A 27,252-nucleotide genomic window follows, 5' to 3' on the forward strand; every position below is an offset into this window, starting at 1 on the left:
GCAATTCTCTTGCATCAAAGACAATACTTCTAAAAGCATAATTGTCCCCAAGACGGTGAAGAAAATATTTAATTTTCATCTAAAATAAAAATGTACTTTTCACTAGCTCCCCATATACTCTTCCAGAGCATACCAAGTAACATAAGTTTTCAAATAGAAGGTGCAAGACAGCACATAGTACAGTCCTAGAAAGGGCAATATGTAAATGCATATAAATGGAAATTAACAAATGAAACATTTATTTCTGGAGAACATGGAAGTTATCTCAGACAAGGAGAATTAGAGGAAGCTTCGTATTTATAGTATCCTTATCTATATGACTGGAAGTTTACCTCCAATAAACAAACAGTTTAGCAGATGCTGCTGTCATTTTACATTCAATAAACTCCTACATATGCATCGTAGATGTTACTCTATTAAAAGGCACACTTATTTCTTTACACGTGTCTTTGCTAGGGTCCTAAATTTGGGTTCCAGATGATCTAGAAACTCAAACCCCTCTTCTTCCTGCGGATCCCTGTAGCAGCCAACGGAGCCAGCCACAGACTCTTTTCCTTCATAGTTATAGGAGTGAACGTAGTCTTCAGAATGTTTATGCTCCTTGTCTTTTCCTCACAGATACACCTTCTGTTTTGAAAAAGCACATTTTATTATTTTTAAAAAAACACCTAAACATATTAGCATAAAAATAATGTCTTTGATTTACCTTTTACTGTTTAATTTTTAATCAGAGTGTGTCCTCTAATGGATTCCTACATATAAAAAATGCACGTGGGGGCTTCCCTGGTGGTGCAGTGGTTGAGAGTCCGCCTGCCGATGCAGGGGACACGGGTTCGTGCCCCGGTCCGGGAAGATCCCACATGCCGTGGAGCGGCTGGGCCCGTGAGCCATGGCCGCTGAGCCTGCACGTCCGGAGCCTATGCTCCGCAACGGGAGAGGCCACAACAGTGAGAGGCCCGCGTACCGCCAAAAAAAAAAAAAAAGAAAGCACATGATTGGTCTGTATTATATTCATTATTAAAACATAGAAAATATATAAATGCTCCTACTGAAGACATTGACGAAAACAAAAGCTCCACATACATCACACAACTAGTTTACAATTTCCCATTTAAACATGAGATTGTATAAGTGAAATGTATCTCTGCAACTTTTTCACATATTTGGGGGAAACCAAAATAAGCTATGATTCTTATGTTTATACACTATTATATATCTATAATAATATAATACATTAACTGGCTAATATTAGTCTATGTTGATTGATCTGAGCATAAAACAAGGAGCTAAAACCCCTCATAAAAGCTTAACAATCTATCTGGTTGATGGCGATAGGATTTCACAACCACATGGAAGATTCAACATACTAAAAATATTTATAATTTGTGATCTGCACAGTACTCCATAACAAATATTTCACTCTAGGTGATTTTCCTGGCAACTTTTAGGGAGGAAGCTATCAGTCTTTTTACACGTCCTAAAGTATAAAATGCCTACATATGCCACTTCTAGATCAAGTTTTGTAAACCTTATTTTAAAAATTGAACTTTACAAGATCGTTTTTCTCTTTGGGTTTGGACCTATCATCCACCTATCTCTATGATAATTCAACATGAAAAGGTAATGAGCTCCAGATGTATGAGGAGGAAACCTTTGGGGAAATCCTGATTTATAAGTAGTGTTTACTTTCATGTAATATGAACTTGAAGACACTGGCACTTACTTCGCCAAGCCGAGGTTGGGTGAAGCTGTGTCATTCGTCGTATGTGTATCTGCTGGTGTTCGTCACTCCTTGTCCTACACCCTTGACAGATTCCAAGGTCTGATGTCTGCCTCCTTTGATGGGGTCCAGAGTGTAGCATCCTTTGACCACCTCAAAACTTTGATGTGTTTTGACTCCCTGGCCACCAAGTGTGCTAACAGACATTCTTGTGTCACAGATGTTGGATTTCTGTGTGGGGAGTCTAATATTTGCTTCCTAAAATGAATAAATCAAATTGAAACTAACAATTTTCTTTCATTTATTTCCCACCATGGGCAAATCACTTACCTGCTGTGCCTCTCTGTTCCCCATGCATGAAATCAGGATAATAATAGTACCCATATCATAGGTGTTATAGGTTAAATTGTATCCCTTCCCCCCAACACATATGTTGAAGTCCTAACCCTCAGTGCCTAGAATGTGGTCTTATTTGAAGATAGGGTCGTTATAGATGTAACTAGTTAAATTAAGATAAGGTCATACTCAATTAAGGTGGGTCCCTAATCCAAAAGGGAAAAGTTGGACACAGACACACACACATACAGAATGCCATATGAAGACTTGATTTATGCTGTCACAAGCCACGGAACTATCAGAAGCTAGGAGAGAGGACTGGAACAGAATCCTAGCACCTTCAGAGGGAGATGGTTCTGTGATACCTTGATCTCTTAATTTCTATCCTTCAGAACTGAGACAAAGTTTCAATTGTTTAAGTTACTCAGTTTGCGGTACTTTGTTATTGCAGCCCTAGGAAACTAATACAATAGAATTATGAAGTTTAAGTGTATTAATACATGCAGGGCACTTGGAGCTCTGCTTGGCATAATAAGTGCTCAGTAAGCATTAGCTGTTATTATTATTACTATTTTACATAATAATCAACTGTCGTCATTGAACCACCATACAAACCAAAGTGAAATCTGATTTACCATCACTTCTTCTCCGGGTGCTTCAGTATTTGATACAATTAAGTTTTGCTTGGCTACATCTTCTGGAAAACATTTCTTTACTGTACTCTTAGCAGTAACACAGACACATGTAAACAAAATACCTAAAAAATAAAAATATATAAGTAAAATAGCATTTTTTCATGCTGGTATATATTAAATCATTTGAATCATTTGATTTATTTTAAAGTTTCTTCAGAGAACTTTTAAAAATCTGTTCCATAAATTGAGATCTCTTTGGGTCATAAAATTTTAAACAGAATATTAACAAATGTATTAGTATACAGACCAGCTCTGTCTTAGTGAGGTTATGTTATTAGGCTAAATAAGATACAAATCAATAAAAAGGAAGAAAGATGAAGTGAACATAGTTTATTAATAGCTCTCTTCCCAGGTCCAGAATTAAATGCTTTCCTTATTTCCTCACACTGAAATAGTAACTTCATTTGATTGGAATTTAAGCTAGTATTATTTGTATTTAAAATCCACACAGAACAACTCAGAGATCTTAGAATCACAAAACAAAGAACATTAGGCATAAATCAAACAGGAAAGGCAATTATGTAAAATCAGTGCCTGGCTTTGAAAGTGTACATCAAGTGCTAAGAGGAATATCCAGTTTAACCTGAAACACAAATCAATGAACACAGACAAAGTAAAGACTATGGGAAAAGTTTGTAAATGCAAATAGGCTGTATGTAGTCAAATAGATTGTTAAAAAAAGAAAGAAGGGGGGAAGGAAGGGAAAAGGAGCAAACACAGGAAAGAAGAGAGAGAGGAAGAGAGGGAAGGAGGAAGGAAGGGGAGAAGCCTGGGTAATGATTTCCATCACTTTTGCATCTCCAAAAACCAGTTTGCAGAATGCAAAATCTTAGCATTCTTTGCATCCATTACTTTTCCTCAGTGGCTCACCATATGACCATTTCCCCCACGTTGGAGCCTTATTAAGATGTATGCTAAATCACTTCATTAATATACATTAATAACGTTGAGCATAAACATCTAAGTAAATTTTGAAGCTACTCTTTTCACTAACTCTTTTTGTGCATTCACTACATGAAAGTGACTGGTTGAGAGACTATAATATTTTGTAAGGGAGAGAATCTTAACATTAATTTTATTAATTAATTTCACTTCACACATGGAAAAAAGCACTTAAAGAAGAGGAAATGATTTACCCAGTGTCTCACAGCTAATTCTTGGAAGAACTAAGGCTATAGTTCTGAAAATTACTTTAAATTTAATCTGCTCTTACCGATAGGTTTATTCTTCTATGAGTCAGTACCCCAAGCCATAGAGTTCACGCAAGAATTTTTTTTTTTTTTTTTGCAGTACGCGGGCCTCTCACTGTTGTGGCCTCTCCCGTTGCGGAGCACAGGCTCCGGACGCGCAGGCTCAGCGGACATGGCTCACGGGCCCAGCTGCTCCGCGGCACGTGGGATCCTCTCAGACAGGGGCACGAACACGCGTCCCCTGCATCGGCAGGAAGACTCTCAACCACTGCGCCACCAGGGAAGCCCCACGCAAGATTTTTAAAAGGACACATTTATCAAAGGCTATAAATGTCATTGATGTAAAGAACTGCCATATGTTTTTAAAAATATTAGATAACATTTCAGCTAACACATTCTAGATAATTATACTTACATGACAACAATGCAGAACCCAACACCATGGCAAGAATAGCCCATCTTCCAAGTATTTCATTTGATTGCCTTGCATCTCTCAGAACTTTAGTAGTCATTCTACATTCCGATGGAATTGTACAGTCACATACTCTCACTGATAACATGTGTTCTACAGAAATGCCATGTCTATCTTTTATTTGGAGAGGCACAGAATAATAGTTATAATCAAGATTTTGCAGTTCACGAAGAATGGCAGTTTTACGTATGTGAAAAAAAGACAGATTTTGATTTCTTGAAAAGCCAGGAAAATTAACTGACATTGCTCTATGCTTACCTATACTATTCTATATTTAATATATTATTCAAATATTATATTAAAATGGATTTGTATCCAGAACAAGAGTCTAAACGTAAGTATATTATTTATTGCTTTAAAAAACAAGGTATTATCCTTTTTCTGGGATCAATAAAATAATTTACTAAAATTAATATTTATTTATTATAATGAACTAAGGTGAAAATCTAGACCACCATCTTAAGTTCCTATTGATTAGAAGGTTTAACATAACTACATACCATCCGTTAATGTCTCTATTGTCCAAAGTTTGCTGGCAGAATTATTGAGAATGAATTAAAAAGGTGGCCCAGTATCAGGTCCATCTTGATCTACAGGTTTGAGAACAGCAAAATCCTTATCATGCTGACAAATTGTCACTTCTTTTCCAATTTGTGGTGAGTGATCAATTATCATCTTCCAAAAGAACTACTAATGTTCCAGTGCAAGATCTGTTATATAAGAAAAACAAAAAATAGGATATTTCTTCACTTAAAGTTTATTTTCAACAACCTCTATGATGTACAGTTGACATCTGCTTTCTACTAGTTGTCTGAACTGGAATTTCATACACTTTCCGAACCACAAATAACATTGCTACCAGTACAAAATAGGGACATTACTCTTCCTTGGAGATTGGTAGCTGTATCAGATGGTATCTTGAGGTGCTTTTTAAAACTAAAAGGTATGAGATTATAAGTAATGTCACTAAGGAATAACCAGTTAAGAAGAAAATTGATTTCTTTAGGAAGAACATCTTTCTTTAGGAAGAACATACATTCATGCTTCAAATACAAACACTTTACATTTGGTCATAGTCACTTTCTTGACTTCCTCTCCTGAGCTTTTTCTTCATCTACTCTTTGTTCAAACTTTGTAAAACTGATCATCAAACTCAGTAGGTGTGCTCCTTCCTGTGTGCAGCTTTGACACATTCTATTGCCACTCCTGGGAATACGTTTCTTTTCTCTGCCTGACAAAACCTTATTATCCTTTAAGAATCCATTCAAATATCACCTCCGCATGAAACCTGCTGCGACTTCTACGGACAATGGTAGCCACATTCTCCTTCATTTCTCAGAACTCTTGGTTCATCTTTGGCTCACGCACTGAACTGTGAACATGTTCATCCTAAGGGCTAAGTTGTATTCATCTTGAGTGCCTAGTGATCTGGGCACAGTATTTCTTGGCTAACTTAAAACTTAATACTAACACATTGAATATAATGCACTTACTATTTTTAGACTTTGTAAAAAAATTAATTGAATAAACTGTAAAAAAGTTGCACCCCCCCCCCATTTAATCAATTTGCTTTTAAGAATAAGAACTGTTGGGCTTCCCTGGTGGCACAGTGGTTAAGAATCCGGCTGCCAATTCAGGGGACACAGATTCGAGCCCTGGTCTGGAAAGATCTCACAAGTCGCAGAGCAACTAAGCCCATGCGCCACAACTACTGAGCCTGAGCTCTAGAGCTCACGAGCCACAACTACTGAGTCCATGAGCCACGACTACTGAAGCCCACGTGCCTAGAGCCCATGGTCTGCAACAAGAGAAGCCACCGCAATGAGAAGCCCACGCACGGCAACGAAGAGTAGCCCCCGCTCGCCACAACTGGAGAAAGCCCGTGCGCAGCAGCAAAGAGCCAACACAGCCAAAAATAAATAAATGAAATAAATTTATTTAAAAAGAGAGAATAAGAACTGTTACTCATCTCCAGCTCTCCACTATTATTGGCCTAATGTTTCGCACATAAGTCTAAATAAATATTTTTAATTAACATAACGCCCATTACTGGTGTTCAAGAGATAATGAAGTTTAAAGAACATATTCAAATTTTATCATTTGTAATAAAATTACAAACTGCTATAAATGGTAAGCTTTCAAAATTGAAATAAACAAAAAATAACTGATGAAATTTCTCACTTTTTTTGCTTTGAATGCTAGTCTAAATTTTGGTGCATAAATATTGAATTTATCATAAAGACTACCATAAATCATGTGTAAATGTAATCTGTTTTTTCTTTTTAGGTTGAAATAACAATTAAGCCATATTGGATAGTGTATTTCAGTGAAACTTTTTCTGTTGAATAACTAAAAAATTAAATTATTCAAAGTGACTTTTAAATTAATCACTTACATAAGGTAACTGCAGTATATACCTATTTTATCTGAACAAGTTTTACAATATCTAGAAATTAAAGAGAGATACAGTGGGCTTCCCTGGTGGTGCAGTGATTAAGAATCCGCCTGCCAATTCAAGGGACACGGGTTCAAGCCCTGGTCCAGGAAGATCTTACATGCCGTGGAACGACTAAGCCTGGGTGCCACAACTACTGAGCCCACGTGTCACAACTACTGAAGCTCGCATGCCTGGAGCCCGTGCTCTGCAGCTAGAGAAGCCACCGCAATGGTAGCCCCCACTTGCCGCAACTAGAGAAAGCCCTCACACAGCAACGAAGACCTAACGCAGCCAAAAATAAATAAATTTATTAAAAAATAGAGATACAACTTTTATTAAAAAAAAATCTGCAATAGCATATAAACATTTGGAACTGCCATAAATTTGTAAATAAATTTGAATACAAGTAACAACTTCAAACCCTAACAAAGAAGTGAATAATGGGAAAAAAGAAACTTATTTTTTTAATTTAAAAAAAATAGTTACAGATACTACCTGTGAGTCAACATGTGTACTCTGATTTTACTTTTTAAAATTTAAGCAGAGAACTATTTCTCTTTAAGGAACAATAGAAATCACACTTAAAAAAAATCTAATAAAGAAATAGGGGGACTTCCCTGGAGGTCCAGAGGTTAATAAGAGTCCGTGCTTCCAATGCAGGGGACGCGGGTTTGATCCCTGGTTGGGGAACTAAGATTCTGCATGCCGCAGTGCAGCAAAAAAAAAAAAAAAAAAAAAAAAAATTCAACCAACATTCATCACATAAATGATTATTTTCCATCACAGTCTGTTTTAAGCATGTTGTTAAAAAGGGGAAAACTTGAAATTGTTAAAATGGATAGTAGTCAAAGCCGCAGCTGAAAACAAAGTCCTAGATGCCTTCTAAAACTATGAAAGACTGATTGCAAATTTTTTCCTTACTTCTGGGAAATACAGCAAAAAATAAGTAGTTACTGATAATAGTTGAAGATTGTGAAAAGGTAATTGAGTGTGTATGTTTGTCTACTTCTAAACCTTATTTTAAATTAAGCACATAAGCAAATGCCAAGTATCGGTGAGTAAGGAATGTCATAATCTTGGAGCTAGAAAGTACATCTTGGGTTAACTAAAATCTAAACTTACTTGTCAACAATAGGGACTCTGAAATGCAAGAGTTCCCCATTATTTAAGTTTCCAGGAACTGGAAGTTCACTGTTATGAATCAGCGCACTCCATGTACAGAACTCTTTAATTAACCACTAGAAAGTTTTCAGGTTCTTTCTTATCAAGCTATAATACACCTCCTAATCATTTCCAATTTTTTCATGGGTTATTTTGGACTATACACAAAATGTTTACCTCTTCCACATGACAACCCTGAAATATTTATTTTAAGAAAATTCTTCTTACAGCCGAATATAACAAAGCATTTGTAAACTTTTGAACTCAAGTTTCTATAATACATGAAAACTAATTGTTCCAGGTGCCTGTTATGCACCTGAACTTGCAAAGCTCTTGGTAGTGAAATTCACAACCTGGACCTGGAGATTCACAGGGCTCTCAAACAACAGAGGAATGACAAATATCAGTACGTACATGAAGCAAACATGTCAAGATCTCTGCCAGATGCTTGGTAGAAAAGATATTTAGCAATGATAAGGGTTCTTGTATGAAAATGAGTTCAGAGTCTAGCTAGAGGAAAAGAATGTACACGAGAAACAATGAGAGCACCCTTTTATAGAGAAGACACATCACCTGTGATAATTACGATATTATTCCCAGGGAAGGAGGGCGTAAAAGGTGTTCACAGAAGAACTGAACAGGGACTTCCCTGGTGGTGCAGTGGTTAAGAGTCCGCCTGCCAGTGCAGGGGACATGGATTCGAGCCCTGGTCTGGGAGGATCCCATATGCGGCGGAGCAGCTAAGCCCGTGTGCCACAAGTACTGAGCCTGCATGCCGCAACTACTGAAGCCCGCACCCCTAGAGCCCGTGCTCCGCAACAAAAGAAGCCACCGCGATGAGAAGCTCGTGCACCACAGCAAAGAGTAGCTCCCACTCACTGCCAACTAGAGAATGCCCGCGTGAAGACTGAACAAAGACTAGTGAGAGCTACCACAGAAGATGTCACTGCCATTCATTTGAAGAAGCAAAGGGACCTGAAATTCAAACAGGAGGGGCAGTCTAATTCTAGGAGGAAGGTGTATAAAACGGTGCTTTCTAGAGTGAAAGCAGGGAAACCAGACTTACTGACAAAAAAATTGACACAAAAAATACAAGGAAATAAACTGGATTCTAAGAAAGCTGGAATACCTAGATCATCATCATAAAATATTTATGAGTATCAAGACTAAACATTCATTTGGAAATATAAGTACTTACTTATATATTTTGCCTTTGGAAGCATATATTAAATGGATTAAAGTTCAAATAAACAAAATCCTTTATGACACCATATGGTCTTCCATTAACATTTATAGCACCCTTATCTTTACTTCTTGAGCACATCCAGGTTATCCATGGGCCTGGCACATAGACTCACAAAGTTTAGATTTGACATTTCATTTCTTTGTGCTATGATCACTGTATTTAAAGACATTCTTTTGTCACCAAAAGACCAAGTTAATTTCTTATATCTCTGTTTTCCATATTTTCCTTCTCTCCAAAAAGTACTTCATTTTCTATCACCAAGCTTCTGCATTTCCGTGAAGTTTCCTCCCTTTATCCTTTAATCTGGGTGGGCAACTCTTTAACTGATTTCCACTTCTCATGATATGCATACATTCTTTGATGGGGAAAATTTTCATACCAGGGAATCTGTTATGAGAACATAATAATCCCTCAACTGATATTGTGTGAAAATTTGACCTTGTCTTATGAATCCTAATTTTCATGGCCTAGTACTTGGAACTTAAAAGACAATCAACATTTGTGGAATAAGTGAGTAGATATAAATCCTTGTTTGACATCATAATTGTGTTCCTGAACCATTCAGATTTCACTTTTGCTTATACAGAAGCAGCAAATCACCAGGATTATAAAGGAGTGGCAATGTTAACTATATTTCTCAGTTAATGTTTTCCCCATTCTTTAGTAGATTTTTTCCCCTACTTATACTGAAAGAATTACATTAAAAGATTGTGTAAGAGTTATCAAGAGGAAAGGAAGATCATATGCACATGATTAAGTAATAATATTCAAATTGAGGTTTTCTTTCAGGTTTTGAAACCTAAAAATTTTTGGCTTACGGGCATAGTTCTTTCAAACTGCTTGGTCATCTCACTAATTATGATGTGCAGCAGACCATTTCCATCCCAGAGTAACAGGAATAGACCAAGGCTGAGAGAGGAAGTAAGGAAAAAACCTGAATGGGACCCATGTAGATGAACTGGCTTGCCCTTCCTCTATAAGTCATAAGCAGCGGTATCTTCATTAGCTTAACCTTTGTCTCTCATCAGAGAATCTATTTTTTTCATAGATGTGGCTTTTAGTGTAAAGCTATAGAAAAAAGTATGGGTATAATATATAAGAAAACATCTGTCTTTATCTTATTATCAAAATATCAAGGGGCAAAATGAATAGACATGAAACATTTCATGACTTACTTTCAACTTTTGTTTATTTCCGTGAGATTTGATATGTGTTTGTTCATACACTCGCCCATCCCTTCTAAAGAAATTCAGTGATTCTATAGAAAAAGACCACAACATTGCCGTGCCAACTTGTTTGTTTTGAACATCTAGTGTATAAAAATATGCTAACCATAAAAATAATGGAAACCATCTTGGATTAAGCAGATAGTCAAAAACATAGGCTCTGTCATAAAAGCCCAAGTTCATTCACCTTTATCATCAATGGAAATTTACCCCAAATGAGTGAGTGTGTAATTGGTGTGGTGGAATGCCATATTGTAACTTCTATTTATATTTTTTATCATCTTCTTTTAATATCTATTTTTATGGTATATACATTAGCATAGTAGTATATGTGTATAAATAAACACGCTAGTAAATATATGGGAGTGGTTATGGACGGGTCTCAGCCTATCAATAACCAAGGTTGTGGCTGAACTGGCCCTTATGGTTCCTCTTATGATTGCAAGGTGCCCTAAGTAATAATGATCAGGAAACATTGAAAAAAAAAAAAGTTTATTACTTACAAGTCCTGGAAATTACATGGCACACTTGGGGCCACAGAGCAATTGTAAATTTGTGGGGAATGGAGGGGGTGGGGCAAGGGAGTGACACCTGGGATTCTTCTTTTATTGAGGTGGAGGCTGGGGTCTTGTGTTTCACAGGCTCACTCTTAATTTAAAACACAAGAGCAGGAATTTAAAGCACAGGGAGAGATAAAACCAGCAGCCCAAATGGTGAGTTACTGAAATCAACCAAGATCTCTAAAACAAAGGAGCCTGGGGAGATGGGGTAGGGGTCAGCCTGGCTCTTGATCTAGTTCTGTGGTTAGCAATGTGTTTATTTGAGATATCAATCAAAGCTTAAGTCAGGCACTTGCATTACAAAAAGAGAAGCCAACTGACAGGGCTTACACTGCAAAGGTTCATATTCAAAAATGATTTACTGCTTGGAGGATATATTCAAAAGAGTTTTGAGATCTCTACATGAGGACATTTGAAGGACATTTCTTCACAAAACAGGTTCTAGAATTAATCTTGGAGAATGATTGCAAACCTCAGCAAAAGACGTTAAAAATCATTGTTTGACCATTTATTTAGGAAATAGGATAAATGTTTTATTCCCCAGTAAGAGAGACTCAGAACAAATCTATCTGAATCCAACTGTTGAAGGTGGGCTGAATCCCTCCAGCAAGTTCAAATCAGAATAATCTAAATCCGTACTCCTGAGAAAAATAGGGATCCTTGATGATGCCACTATGTCCATGGAAGAAGTCAAATAATATGGACCTCGAAACTGGGACTTGGCCCATTCACCACCTCCTAGTTTTGCATTAGTGATGCACTGGGACCTAAACTGGGTGTTTTCCAAGCAATTAATCAATCATAATGCAAACATTTTTTGCATTAAATTTTGATCTGGAAACAAACAAATTTAAATTTAGCCCCAAGATTTCCTAAAATATGTCCTATATTTATATTTTATTTCTAGAAAATTGCACTCACCTGCATCCATTGCAATCACGGAAACATTGTATTGGTTGTCTTTTACAAATGTTGATTTTCTATCTAGAACTTTTACAGTTTTCAAGTCACCAGTGTATTCATTAATTTCAAACCAGTTATCTTCATCTCTGTTTTTTTCTTTTTTACATCTTTATTGGGGTATAATTGCTTTACAATGGTGTGTTAGTTTCTGCTTTATAACAAAGTGAATCAGTTATACATATATGTATGTTCCCATATCTCTTCCCTCTTGCACCTTCCTCCCTCCCACCCTCCCTATCCCACCTCTCCAGGCGGTCACAAAGCACCGAGCTGATATCCCTGTGCTATGCGGCTGCTTCCCACTAGCTATCTACCTTACGTTTGGTAGTGTATATATGTCCATGCCTCTCTCTCGCTTTGTCACAGCTCACCCTTCCCCTCCCCGTATCCTCAAGTCCATTCTCTAGTAGGTCTGTGTCTTTATTCCTGTCTTACCCCTAGGTTCTTCATGACATTTTTCTTAAATTCCATATATATGTGTTAGCATACGGTATTTGTCTTTCTCTTTCTGACTTACTTCATTCTGTATGACAGACTCTAGGTCTATCCACCTCATGACAAATAGCTCAATTTCATTTCTTTTTATGGCTTGCCTTCTTATACATAGTTTTTAGAAATCAAATGTAAATGCTCAAACCAAAGAGTGGACATAATCTCAAAATCTGTCATCCTAATAATACATAGAATGTTCCAAAATTTGAAATCAATTATCATCACAATTAAAAAGAAGGAAATTTTGAAAATACATTACCTTAAGCCCTCAGCAGTGCTGCTGTCCGGATCCACTGCTTCGTATCCAAGGAGTGTTGTGCCCACGGGAGGCCATCTTTACTCTTATTAACTTTTACTGGTGGTTGGCATTCGGGGCCCTCATCATGGTCTTTAACTTTAACAGTGACAGTTGTAATGCACATAGTAGGAGTTTGTGAGTTTGCTGCTTTAGGGAATTGTGCTTCGTTAAGTACACCAATTTGCAAAACCATTTGGCGATGTACTTCATAGTTCAATGACTGTTCGATAAACATACCAAAATGAGTCTCTCTCTCTATATATATACATATATATAGAAGACATAACTATGATTCCAAGTTTTAGCACGAAAAGGAAAATCATTTTTATGTATAAAATGTTACCAAAAGTTGTTGCTAATGTATTAACGACGAATAATTAGCTTCCTATAGTGACAAACACTATCAAATGCAAAATTGTTGATTTTTAAGATTCAACAAATTTTTCTTCTCACTTTCCTTTGGAAAGGTCCTGCTTTCATTTTTTTTTTATTACAAGTTTAAATACTAATAGAAATACAGAATAAGTGTTTAAATAAATTCAAATGGACTATTTCTCATTATTTTATTATTATCAAATGCGATAACAGTGATAACTAAATTAGCAAAAGTCCCTCTAAGCTAAGTATATAAAATAATTAGATAGACTGTAACCAAGCAGGACCCTATGGGGCCTTCCCAGGGCAGACTTCTCCCCCATATACTCTGCTTTAGCTCCTTTCTGTAGTACCTAGATAATAGTACCTGATGCACACTTCCTGAGTTGTTTTAAAGATGTGAAAAGCCCCCACCAAACGGAAGATGTTAACTACTTGATGACCATGAGCTCATAGCCCACAGGCCTAAGGACTGATAATGTTAACCCCTATGACACCACCCTGTTACCTCACCATCAACCAATCAGAGAATTGTGCAGGAGCTGATCACATACTCTGGGATGCCCCTCCCTCACCTTGCCTTTACAAATGGTTTGCTAAAATCCTTAGGGGAGTTTGGAGGTTTTGAGCACAAGCCACCTGTTCTCCTTGTATTGGCACCTTTTCAATAAAGCTGTACTTTCCTTCACTACAACCTGGTGTCAGTAGATTGGCTTTACTGCCAGCGGGCGAGCGGGCCTGAGCTTGGTTCGGTGATAAGACTACTAGGACATGAGATTTGGCTATAATGGAGCAGTTACTCTGAGTATCTGAGTCAAAAGATATAATCATATTATCTAGCAGCACCTTTTCAAAGTATATTATATACAGATTTGTTAGTTCATGAACTGAGTAACTAGAAAGAATCCTAAAACAATAAATGACTAGAGACTAAAATCTATCAAAATAACAAAAAAAGAAAGAAAGAAATCTAGGAAAAAGTCCAAAAATATTTTTAAAAGAAATTTAAAAAGAGAAAGGAAAAATAAGCAATATTATAATTAAAGGACAGTTTCTAAAAATTTTATAAGGAACGCAAAATTTATGCATATCACTTCTAAGAAAATACGTACTCTAACTTCTTTGGGAGTTCATGATCAGTTTACACATAGTTTAGTGACTGAGAAATTAATTAAGCAATTCATTACTTCTCTATCTAGTAAACATGTAGTTGTGGTGATGATGTCTGGATGTACGGAGAAATGCTTTGAATTGTCTGGAATTTGCTGTAAGATTTTATATTTCAGACAAGTATGTAGAGTATCAGGTTCATCGAGGTCTATGGCAGTCACTTTTCCCACTGAAGTTCCTGTTAAATAAATCCAATACTGTCAACAACTTAAAATAGCAATATAATTGAATTACAAACAAAAATAAAATCAAGGCATTGCTGTGGCATATTCTCCCAAAAAACCCACAAGTTGACTGATTTTACAGATAAGTGGAGAAGTATCTAAATGCTCTCCCACAACTCCAAGTTCCCCTAACCTGGAAACTTCAATTAGGTGGCTACTGTGGATAACATAATTTGTGTTCTGCATATGTGAGAACATCCACCCCACCGATGGTAACAGAGGTTCTCAAATTCTTCCTCTCAATCCAGTTCATGGGCCATTTTTTGATGGGACCTTCTCTGTATATCTTGTTTCTTTAATACCCCACTTGATAGTGTTAAAGGAAAAGCACAGCTTTGCATATGATAACAAAGGTTTTATGCTTTTATATTTTAATAAATGTGCTGAATTGTTAATACATATAAGACAAACATTATGCAACGGTCTGAATATCATTTGGACAAGCTTTATGGCTCAGAAATCAGATTATTGGCAATATTACTTTAGCAAACCATTTACTGTGGGAAAATAATATTGAATATGCACACAAAATAATATTAAATATGCACATAGAAACTAAGAACATATCTTGCGATTTTTGAGAATGAACTAGACTTGCTATGCCCTTTGGTTTGATGAGGCCACAATCTTGGCTGGTGAGAGCATCAAACCAGTTTAAAATTTTTTCAATTTGTTTGGGAAATAAGCTAAGTAAAGAAATGCAGGGCTTCCCTGGTGGCGCAGTGGTCGAGAGTCCGCCTGCTGATGCAGGGGACGCGGGTTCGTGCCCCGGTCCAGGAAGATCCTACATGACGCGGAGCGGCTGGGCCCGTGAGCCATGGCCGCTGAGCCTGCACGTCCGGAGCCTGTGCTCCGCAGCGGGAGAGGCCACAGCAGTAAGAGGCCCGCGTACCGCAAAAAAAAAAAAAAAAAAAAAAGAAATGCATACGTTGTTATAAGCCAGATCAACATTTCCATACCATAATCTATTTCTGGGTCCTTGAAAATGTATTGCGACTTTATAAAGATTCAAATGCTCTATTGCTTTATAAATACATCTGGGACACATATGTACATGTACACATGTACATATGTGTACATGATATGTGTACATATATGTACACATATCAAAATAGAAAATATAAACAGCCTTTGTCTGTCATTGTGGATTAATCTAACAAAGCTAGTAACTTTGTGTATCACTTAGCTGCTTTCTACATGTGCCTAGAAAATGAGCACAAAAAGGTTTGCCTTTGAAGAGCCTATGATCTCATAAGGCTACAAAGTTTTATGTAGAATATCCATGAAAGTCAAGCATTTAAAAATGTTTTGCGTAACTGTGCCTAAAACATTAATGAAGAATTCAACTGAAGCAAAATTCTCATGTTTTTCCTAAGATGTGAACTTACCGGTTTGGCAATTCTCAGGCACACTAAAGACAGTCACTTTGTCTTCAAAATATGAGGCATTACCGTTATCATCTTCAACTTTGAATAATAAGGGGAGTGTGTACTCAGGTGCATAACCGTCCACAGTAGTTGCATAGGCGTAGATCTGAAAGGTAGACAAACACCATCAGCTAATTCTTGAATAACAAATTAGGCACAAAATTAAACCTAGCGGTTGGGGAAATACGTAATTTTTAAAAAATCATTGGCAAAGTCCTATGTAACTAAGAACTTATGCAACAGAGAGACAACACAGCAGCACAGACTATGCCTGCCCTATGGCTTCAATCCTTTCTCATTATTCTCTCACCAAGTACCATGCACTCCAGCTGAAGGAGGCTACTCTGTAACCTGAATTAACTGCATGCAGTTCTGCTTGTTAGAATGCATGTAGACTTCCCCTAGTCATGCTAATAACAAGTATTTTTTTCTAAAGTTTATACAAAATATGATTCTAGTTATTTTTAGATTTATATACACATATAAATATCAACTATTTCTGGGTGACTTGATTGTGTTCTTTTCTCTACCTGTATTTTCTCATTTTTCTATCAGTAACATGTATTTCTTGTGTAGTAAAAATGCTAATAAAATCATATATATATATATATATATATATATATATATATATTCCAAACTCTATCTCAAAATGATATATCTTGGTCCCGAATGTGAGGATTTAATGCCCTTTTTCTTTAAATACCATCAAAATATTTCTGAAGTTTTCTGGTAAATGGTTGAGTTAAACAGATTTTCTTCACTGACAGGAACAACTAAACCTGCCCAAAGTGAAGTCTGTGTTAACTCAGTTCTTCACCACAACTAGCCTTCCTGATTTCCCTACCTTAACCATTTTCTAAAATGAACCAGGATTAAAGTCTCAGGTATCTAACTCCTCCCCCTCTTTAGCCTTATATTAGTCAGTTGCCAGGTTCTAGAGATTACAGCATTTCTGTGTCTCTGTCATTCACTTCTCTTTTCTATTCTCAATGCCATTATCCTCATGTGACTCCAAATGTATCCTATCAACTTTCATATTGTATCCTACACACGTGTCCTACCAACTTTCCTACAGTTGTCCTAACTGACCTTCTCCAAACTATGTAGCCCTCAGGAGTCAGATTCATTTCCACAAAGCACAATTTTAATCATGATATTAGCTAATCAGACTTTTCAGTGATCTTCCTATCATCTACCAGAGTAACACAAAATCCTCACTGTTGTGTGGAAAGGAAACATTTCATCTTCACATGCTAACCTGGAGGGGAAGAAATTTCCACTCCAACCTCTAGGACAGAAGGTTTTGAAATAACCATTCATGTTCTCTCTGTTCCCTTTTTCACTTTTCCCCAAACAACCTCCAGCTGGGCTTTTTCAGTAATAAAACTTATACTTTGATTTCTGTCAGTCTGATCCCTGTATCTTAATAAATTCTGCACTCAGGGATACAGGAGTGTATTGTCACTACTTCACCACCACCACCATCACCACTACCACCACACTATTCAGCCTTCCTATCAATCTCTCCCTCTCCCCTCATATTTGATGTAATTTTTTCTTTCTTTAACTGCTGTCATTTTGAGAGTTTTGGCTAGAGAAAACTATGTCATTGTTTTATGTCCCTATTAGTTTCCAATTGTCCTCAGGGGTGAAGCCTGAGACTTCGGATAGCTGTGTGACTGAAGCACCTAACACAGTGCCTTACATTGGGTAATTCACCAATAAATAGCTTGTTGCATTCAATTCCATCCATTTTTTTTTTCTTAGGAAAATAAACCACCCCTTAAGTTTGCCCTCTGTAAAAACTGTTGTAAACATTCTATGGGACCACTTGTAATGAATTCTTCTACTTCATCACGTTGGTATTAAAACATCTCCCTATCTAACCTAAGTCCATCCTGCTGTAATTTACACTAATTTTTGCTAGTTTTTCTCTTCAATGGAAATGATCATCTACTTCTCGCTGTATAATCACTTGTAGTTTAAAATAGGTCCTGATGCTCAACTACAAATAAATATCATTATTCCACATTCCACTGATTTTCAGATGTAGTGATTTTGTTTCTGGTACTATTTCAGGTACTAGTTTGATTTTTTACTATTAATGTGCTGAGCATCTCCAAAAAAAATAAAAATTCAAATCATTATTGTAAAGATGATTTAAACTAGAAATGCAGCTAAACCACAGCCTGGATCCCTAGGAGAATCCACTAATATTCATATGATAAAGGAACTAATTATAAATATTTTCATAATTAGTCACTAAAGCAGCAGTTTCAGAAAGCTCAGTACAACTAATGGTTTTGCAGTCTAGTTCCCATTATTCTATATGAAAAGCAATAATAATATATTTAAATATTGTTACAATACCTATAAATAGAATACTATACTTTAGTAGAATTACTCATATTTTTAGCTAAGTTAGAAGAGTATTATTTAAATTTCTTGTGTCTACTATTGTGATATTTCCCCCTTGAATTCTTCTGTAGCTTGAAGAACCTCATCTCTTTTAGCCCTTTTGCCCTATAATTTGCCTTTATCTCTGTAATTGCTCTCATCTTTGGGAATGTGTAAACAGTTGTCAACAGAAGTTGGGGCTTGAATTTACCCTTGTAGAGAGGGGTATTGAGTGTAGACTGGGCAGAGGAAGGGAGAGAGCAGTGACACCAAAGCTGAGTGTGTACAGAAGGTAACTAGCAACATGAATTTAAAGACAATGGACAGACTTGTGTGTCTGGAAAAGAAATCATATGTTACAAGATAGTAAGGCTCTGGCTGGATAGGTAAGAAGGGACCAGATTGAACTGATTTTTCCCTATAAACTTATAAAAGGTACAGACTCTCCTCAAAATTCAAAGAGGAAGAGTGTTTGCAGCTGCTTTCTTTCATAAAATAACTTGGAATTACTGAAGAAAATTCACTTCTTATACAACTCTTCTTTAAAAAACTTGCAAAAGGGCCTTATATAAATCCCTAAAAGACTAGATGCATTGAATGGTTTAAAACAAATTCCTTCAACTGCAATAATGGTGTGACTCATCCAGAAAAATCTTTACCCGCCAAAATTAAACAATACAACATGTGGCAATAGAGCAAATGGGAGCACAGTAATGATATGTATTGAATTAGATCCTGTTCCCAATAATCAAGGAAATCTAATTATTTCGAACAACAATAATTTATTAACACTTAACATTCAAATAGGTTAGATAAAAGCAAAGAATTGGAAAATCCCATCAAAAGCCCCAGTCTTGAGGACAAAATTCTGGAATATGTGCATTATTTGATCTCTGCCATTGGAATATTTTTAGAGAGCTTTACTGTTTATATGGTGATTTTGCCAGCATTATGGCATTTAATGATCACAACAGCTCTGAGGTAGATAAGACAACAATTCGCAGCCCATAACACAAAGAAAACAGATTCTTGAAGTTGTGACTTGTCCAAGACTAAAAGCAAAAGTGGCAGATACTGAAGACCCACTAATTTCCAGAGAAATAAGCTTTCCAGTAAAAAACAGTAAATGAAACTGATCTGATAGAAAAGCAAAGACATACTATTTTGATTTTAACCTCTACGTTGACAGAGAAGGCTTCTATTCCACATTGTCTCAAGAGATTTTACAACTTGCACCATGTTTACATCTGGTTGTTATACTTTATGAATTTTGTTGATTTGCAGTTGGTGTTTCTTAATGTCAATTCAATCTTAAGCATGTTAATGGAAACTAGAGAAACACAAGTAATTCTGAAGGAAAATTACTCAAAAGGCCAACTTTGAGCAAAAATTCCAAACTATTTTATTCCTTTGTCCTTTAAAAGACGTCAAAAAATTGTGAAGTAACTTTTTAATTTTGTTTTATTTTATTTTATTTTAGGCCACACCGTATAGCTCTTGGGATCTTAGTTCCCTGACCATATATATCCCCTCAGCAGCGAAAGTGCAGTGTCCTAACCACTGGACCGCCAGGGAATTCCCAGTAGCTTATTTAAATTATAAACTATTCTCTTTCCCTTCCCTCTTGCAATGATCTTAATAAGAAGCCAAAAGAGACAGCAGATTGACCAGTGAGAAGCAGCTAAAGACCTCAAAAATCCATAAACAGTATGTTATCAGCAGAATAAGAAATGAAGTGTACATCACAATGTACAGAGCAGGCAGCTTTCTATTTCTCCACAAGAATGACTGCTAGTGTTAGAGCTTTTCTTCCTATGAAGAAGCTATAAAAGCAGCAGAGAACTTATATATTTACATGCGCGTGTATGTAAATATACATCTTTATCAATTATTTATTTGGCTTTTTGATAAAAAGGTCAAAATGTTTCAAGTGAAGAAATATAGCATTGCTTATCATTCTAGATACTATGATTTTCACATACATAGTAACGTGAAGAAAATAAGTAACGATTGTATATAACAATATCATGGATAATGCCCAAACAATTTCTGTTTTTCATAAGTTCTGTTTTTTATCAATAAGACACACACACACACACACGCACACGCACACACACACACACGGAGTAAGAACCAGTTTCACCTATTTCCTGATTTAATCACTTGTCACTTAACCAACCAGAACTTTATAGGGTTTTGGTGAAAGATGCTATCTTGAGAAATATTGACCCGCCTAAAAAGAGATAATCCACTTACAAATATTAAAGAATTGATTTTATTCCACTAGAAGTGGGATGATGAAAATTTGTTAAAATACTAGCTACTGTGCAAAGCACTTGTATACCTATATAAAGACATACAGGGGGGCTTCCCTGGTGGCGCAGTGGTTGAGAGTCCGCCTGCCAATGCAGGGGACACGGGTTCGTGCCCCGGTCCGGGAAGATCCCACATGCCGCGGAGCGGCTGGGCCCGTGAGACATGGCCGCTGAGCCTGCGTGTCCGGAGCCTGTGCTCCGCAACGGGAGAGGCCACAACAGTGAGAGGCCCGCGTACCACAAAAAAAAAAAAAAAAAAAAAAAAGACACACAGGTCAGCGTGTGTTCCAGCATATTTTATTTTATGTGATATGGAGACTCTTTACAATTTGGACATAAAATAATATTTTGTAAGCCTTATTCTAAATGTATAACAAATGTAAAATACATGTAATATGTAAGCATATTCTAAATTTGATGAAGACTTCTTGTAATCAAAACAAATTTAGCTGGGAAACTCTCTTATAAATCGAATCCCTTATTAATAAATCATCTCATAAGACCAGATTCACTGTGCAGAGTTTGCTTAAAGTGAGATTTATGTGAATTCCAGTAACCTTCTCCCTTCCCACTCTCTGGTTACCACCACTCACTGCAAGAAGACGAGCTTAGAGTCAGAACATTCAAACCAATCCGGTGGACTGGCCCTACTGCATTCTCTGAAGAGAGGGACCTCATAGAATGTTCTATTAAGATGGGAATAAACTGTAGATGGTCTCATCTCGTCTTTAAAGAGAGACTCAAATCCATAGTTACTTGGGAGAAAGCCACGCAGGGTGGAGCACCACATCTCCAGCCAGAATCAATCTTCACTGACCCACCTTGCCTTGTTCTGCAGGTAGGTCGCTCTTATTGCCACACCTGAAAACATCTGATATTCTGACTTTGCTCCCTGGCTACTGCGTTGCTCATTTTTACACCAGTTGTAAATAGTCCTATTATTCCTTAAAACCGTCTAGTCTTTATGTATGTTAATTATAAGTGGAATAGACAAACAAGTGAGCATTCAAGAGCAGTAATTTTAGCACAGAAGGAAACAGATGAGATGAAGGGCTCTTGTGAGCAGATTATTGTGCTTAAGTCTTGCCTAATATACCTTCCTTCCTCCTGCTTCCAGTACAATTTCTATCTCCTTCTGTTCCTGTCTCTGAGTGTCTGAAAGCAAAATGGAAAAACTCTTCTTTTCAGAAGACAAAATGAGGTTATGTGCTGTGTAAGTGGAGCCGTCTTCTAGAATGCTGAAGTCAGGACCACTTGACTGAATTAGGCTCGCCGACCGGAGACGCTCCTTCAGATTCACCGCAGGGAAGAAATGTCACTGTAATTTGTAAAGTAAAACAAGAATAGAACAAGTTTTACAGGAATGACAACCTCCAGTTAGTGCAGGAGAAGCAAAAAGGGGGAGGTTATGCTTGGAATGTGTGGAATAATTACTATTCTAAAACTTAGAGGCCATAAAGATTAAGTAATTAAACTGATGGAGTCACCGTTTCCACTGCTTTCATCATTTAAATATTTTTAATGTCACTGGATTTATTGTTTCCACTTTAACTCGTGTATATGTACAAATGTGTTGTTTTCTATTATGTGTAGTAAACTGTATGATGTCAGATTTTGAACTTGTTTGCGATAATCTGTGATAGTTAAAACTATCTTGCAAAAAATAAGAAAACTGGTCTATACTTAAGTAATATTTCTCAGTAATACTGCAAGTATTAATTCCATAAAAGCTTTTGGAGGCTTAATAAACCCCAAGCTTAATGATGCTTAGTGGTTGTATCAAAATATTTCCTTTACTGATTCATATTTAATATATTTACCATATTTACTATGTGTCTTTAGAGTATAGACTGTGTACCATTTAAGTGCTTTTAAAAGATATAAGGAGGGGCTTCCCTGGTGGCATAGTGGTTGAGAGTCTGTCTGCCAATGCAGGGGACACGGGTTCGAGCCCTGGTCTGGGAAGATCCCACATGCCCAGTTGACATGTCAACTGGACCCGTGAGCCACAACTACTGAGCCTGCGCGTCTGGAGCCTGTGCTCCGCAACGAGAGGCCACGACAGTGAGAGGCCCGCACACCACGATGAAGAGTGGCCCCCGCTCGCCACAACTGGAGAAAGCCCTCGCACAGAAACGAAGACCCAACACAGCCAAAAATAATAATTAAAAAAAAAAAAGAAAAAAGATATAAGAGATTAATTCAAAACCTCAAAGCACTGGGCAAAGTATATAGAAGTATACCACTTCTGTATACAAGGTGTGTTTTTCTTGATGTAAACTTAAGGCTAATGAAAAACACTGATGAAAGGAATGTTACCCCTGGACTCAGAACAACCAACCCATGCCTCAGGTATGGCTGTGATAGTAAGACTACTTAAATTTTTATTTGACTTTCTGAAGCTATTCTATGAAATAGATCACATAAATTCTTGATGGTTACTTGGTCATTGTAATCAAACTCAAGCATAAATTTTATTTTGGGACATTTCAATTTTGACACATCTGTTTTATATGTAATCAATTAAAGAATGTTGGAAGCAGATCAGTCATAGGAAACTAAAACATGTTTCTGGTTTTGGTGCCTCTCTTTGTTTGTACTAAACTAAGATAATTTAGTCCTCTGATGCTTGCTAATTTTTCTGGCAAGAAAAGTGTACAGCTAACTTGGTACTTTGTTTCTAACCACTACCAAAAAACAAGTAGTTTATCTTTCATTTCATGTCGAATTTTAATGCAAGTAGCTACCATATGGCTTTTATCCCAAACTTTATAAGACCAGCTGGAAGCTAAATGTAGTAGTTAAAACTACGAAATTCGTAACATGGTTTCTCACCTTTGCCTACAAGTGCTTCAGCCTGAAGATGAGAAGGAACTTGAAGAGAAATATTCTGACAGGCACTGCAAAATAATATTAAAAACTCAAAAGAAGGAAAAAAATCAGGAATTACATTTGATCACAAACTTTCGCATTACAGTTTTGTCTTATTGATAAAAGTATTGTCAATTCAGAAACAAATTAATCTTCCAATCCCTCAATATTTTTTGTATTCATTTTAAAATGAAACAGCAAAGAAAGTGGCTTTAGGGACACAACAGTCATTTAGTATCAATGAAAAAATTAAAATGAATAGAGTTCTTAGAACCAGAATTCTATTGCATCCTTTCAAGAAAATGTGTTACAAACCATTGACTCTATATAGAGTTTATCATCTCTAAGACCATTTGTAAATGTCATTCTGATTTCTTAGCATGAAGAAAGTACTTAACTCTGGAATACAATAATCACATATTTGTACACAAATCATCATTTTCACAGCCCCAAGCAATTTGACCTGTAGTTAAATCGAGAAAATATTCGAGGATATTTTTAACCGCCTGAAGACCAACGTCCATAAATATTCGCTGATCTCAAATTACTCCTTAGACTGTCTTTGCATAAACTTCAAAGTCTAAATGATATCATTCACAAAACTAGTCTAAAAAGAAATACATTTCAAAATTTAGAGAGTAGACTTCAACAGGGTAAAGATTTTTTTTGTTGTTGTTGTACGCGGGCCTCTCACTGTTGTGACCTCTCCCGCTGCGGAGCACAGGCTCCGGACGCGCAGGCTCAGCGGCCATGGCTCACGGGCCCAGCCGCTCCGTGGTATGCGGGATCTTCCTGGACCGGGGCACGAACCCGTGTCCCATGCATCGGCAGGCGGACTCTCAACCACTGTGCCACCAGGGAAGCCCCAGGGTAAAGATTTTTAATTAAATTCAAGACACAAATATTGCTTTAAAAAGCTATATACCTAACTCAAGGAAAGAAGACAGAGACCATCTGAAAAATAAGAGAAAAGCTATCAGTTTAAAAGTGAATGTAAGTTCAAAACCTATTTTACTTATTTTTCTTGGCATTTTCTGTTTATTTGCTGCTTCTACTGTTTTTCCAAACGACAGTTTCATTATTATTTAAATATAAAACAGAGCTAGGACAGGGCTTCCTTGGTGGCGCAGTGGTTAAGAATACGCCTGCCAATGCAGGGGACACGGGTTCGAGCTCTGGTCCAGGAAGATCCCACATGCTGCGGAGCAACTAAGCTTGTGTGCCACAACTACTGAGCCTGTGCTCTAGAACCCCAGAGCCACAACTACTGAGCCCGTGTGCCACAACTACTGAAGCCCACGTGCCTAGAGCCTGTGTCCGCAACAAGAGAAGCCACCGCAATGAGAAGCCCGTGCACCGCAGCAAAGACTAGCCCCCACTCGCCACAACTAGGGAAAGCCCGCATGCAGCAACGAAGACCCAATGCAGCCAAAAATAAATAAATAAAATAAATAAATTAAAAAAAGAAAAGATTAAGAAAAAAACTCGTCTTGACCAATACAGATACTAATTAAGATGCAATAAAAAAAAATAGAGCTACAACAGATAGGTCAATTTTATAACCAATTTTTCTCTGAGGACATATTTCTAGAGTTATGGGACCCACTATTTGGGAAAAGGAAAGAAAACCATCAGCCATATTATGGATGTATATTTCTTTTCTAACTCAATCCAAGTTTATTGGCTATATGGTGTCAGCCTATTTAAACAGTCTGTAATTTTACAATAACTCAGGCAGATAATACTAAAAACTGGAATTTAAAAAGTTGCATTTGTATTCCACTTTAAATAACCACTTTTTAAAAAATGAGTCTTGGGCTTCCCTGGTGGCGCAGTGGTTGAGAGTCTGCCTGCCAATGCAGGGGACGCGGGTTCGTGCCCTGGTCCAGGAAGATCCCACATGCCGTGGAGCAGCTAGGCCCGTGAGCCATGGCCACTGAGCCTGTGCTCCGCAATGGGAGAGGCCACAACAGTGAGAGGCCCGCGTACCGCAAAAAAAAAAAAAAAAAAGAAAAGAAAAAACGAGTCTTATTTCTTGACTTATAATATTTTTATTCCTTTTTTTTAAAAATAATGATTACTTGTTTTTATTATAAATTTATTTATTTTTGGCTGCATTGGGTCTTCGTTGCTGCACGCGGGCTTTCTCTAGTTGTGGCTAGCGGGGGCTACTCTTTGTTGCGGTGTGCAGGCTTCTCATTGCGGTGGCTTCTCTCGTTCCAGAGCACGGGCTCTAGGCACGCAGGCTTCAGTAGTTGTGGCTTGTGGGCTCTAGAGCAGAGGCTCAGTAGTTGTGGGGCACGGGCTTGGTTGCTCCGCAGCACATGGGATCATCCTGGACCAGGGCTTGAACCCATGTCCCCTGCATTGGCAGGCGGATTCTTAACCACTGCGCCACCAGGGAAGTCCCAATGTTTTCATTCTTAATACCAGGGAATGAAGTACACAGTTACAAAGTTATTAAAAACCTAAGTGGAAGCCAAGTTTCTGTATTTTTTCAAGACTGTCACATTTTTCTTTATTATTTTTTTTCAAGTTAAACACCTTGAACTAAGAGCTCTGCCCTTCTTTTAGCTCTTCCTGGGTAAAATTAAGAAAGTCCTGGATATTTCACCTCTCCACCCAGAATCCTTTTCCTCTTCTAGCAGCTCAGTGGAACTAAGTATGTTAAATAAGTACAGCTTATTTACTAGTAGCAAAAGCAAACCTCAGAACTTCCTGGGTCAAATGGCTGAGGAGTGAATTCATTCCATCACTCCTTAGAAAAACACCACAGCAAGACTGAACAGGGGATTCCCTTGAAAAACTAACAGGTTGGCAGTGGAAACTTGAAGAGCAAACCAAACACCTGCCATCCCGGGTCACAAGTCTCTCAACTCTTCCTTGAATTTTTCTCAGATCTGTTTTTGTTCTCCCAGTCTGCCTTCTCAGCCTTCCACTACCACTCTACTCTCTTTCAAGCCCAGACTAAAGGAGGGAAATGCACAGTAACATGCTTGAACTCCCTAATCCTTTGCTTGTTACTCACCAGAAAAGAGAAAAGGAGCTGCTTAGAGAATATGCTCTCTGGGGCAGTGGAGGCCACAGCCATCAGAAGCAGTCCCAATGGTCACGGGTGGTGGCTGGATAACAGGGAAGCTTGGGATGCACAGCGTGGCTTCAGCAAATTCCTGACAGCTGGCACTTGTACAGGATATTCTGCTGCCACCTTGACGTGGATGAGCTTGATTTGGAGAAGAGTCAGGAGGCAAGTGGTAAAAATGACAGGAGGAGGAGCCCCAGAACAATTGCTTTCCTCCTATTCTCAGGTCTGTCCTCCTCCTTCAATTCAATTACCTCGGAATGGAAAGAGGTTTTCCTAGAAGTGGGGAGGGTGGGGTACCACTAGCTCTTCCTCACAGCTTTCAAAATTTCTACTGCCACTTGACACATAGGCAGAAGCAACAGGCAGCACCCTCAATCCTCAGCCTTCCTCCCTTCCCCCCATGTTAATGCTCTGAAGTCCTCCCTGGCTATTACCCACTCCCATGTCCTCCCCTCCTTCTTGGCCTTGTTAACCTGTCTTGGCCCTGGGTACAAACATAGATTGTGTGTGCACAAACTCCACTCAAAGAAGTGATGCCTCCTCAGCTGCCATTGGCAAATCAGGAATACACAGCCTGCAGTCACATCTATCA

At 37.6% G+C, this 27,252-nt stretch overlaps 1 protein-coding gene across 1 annotated transcript; it reads right to left on the reverse strand.

Annotated features, from left to right (window-relative positions):
* Positions 1-429: 429 nt before the first annotated feature.
* Positions 430-26,666, reverse strand: DSC1 (desmocollin 1; the record flags this gene model as incomplete). Its single annotated transcript, XM_082667122.1, is given in 17 exon segments — positions 430-612; positions 616-627; positions 1,724-1,753; positions 1,757-1,978; positions 2,692-2,813; positions 4,357-4,599; positions 4,914-4,968; positions 4,972-5,079; positions 5,081-5,123; positions 11,961-12,113; positions 12,758-12,821; positions 12,824-13,016; positions 14,359-14,519; positions 15,954-16,098; positions 21,801-22,003; positions 23,540-23,624; positions 26,604-26,666. Coding segments are annotated over 17 exon segments (2,085 nt in total).
* Positions 26,667-27,252: the final 586 nt, after the last annotated feature.

This window comes from Grampus griseus, assembly GCF_964374135.1.
Source record: "Grampus griseus genome assembly, chromosome: 12".
Lineage (NCBI taxonomy): Eukaryota > Metazoa > Chordata > Mammalia > Artiodactyla > Delphinidae > Grampus > Grampus griseus.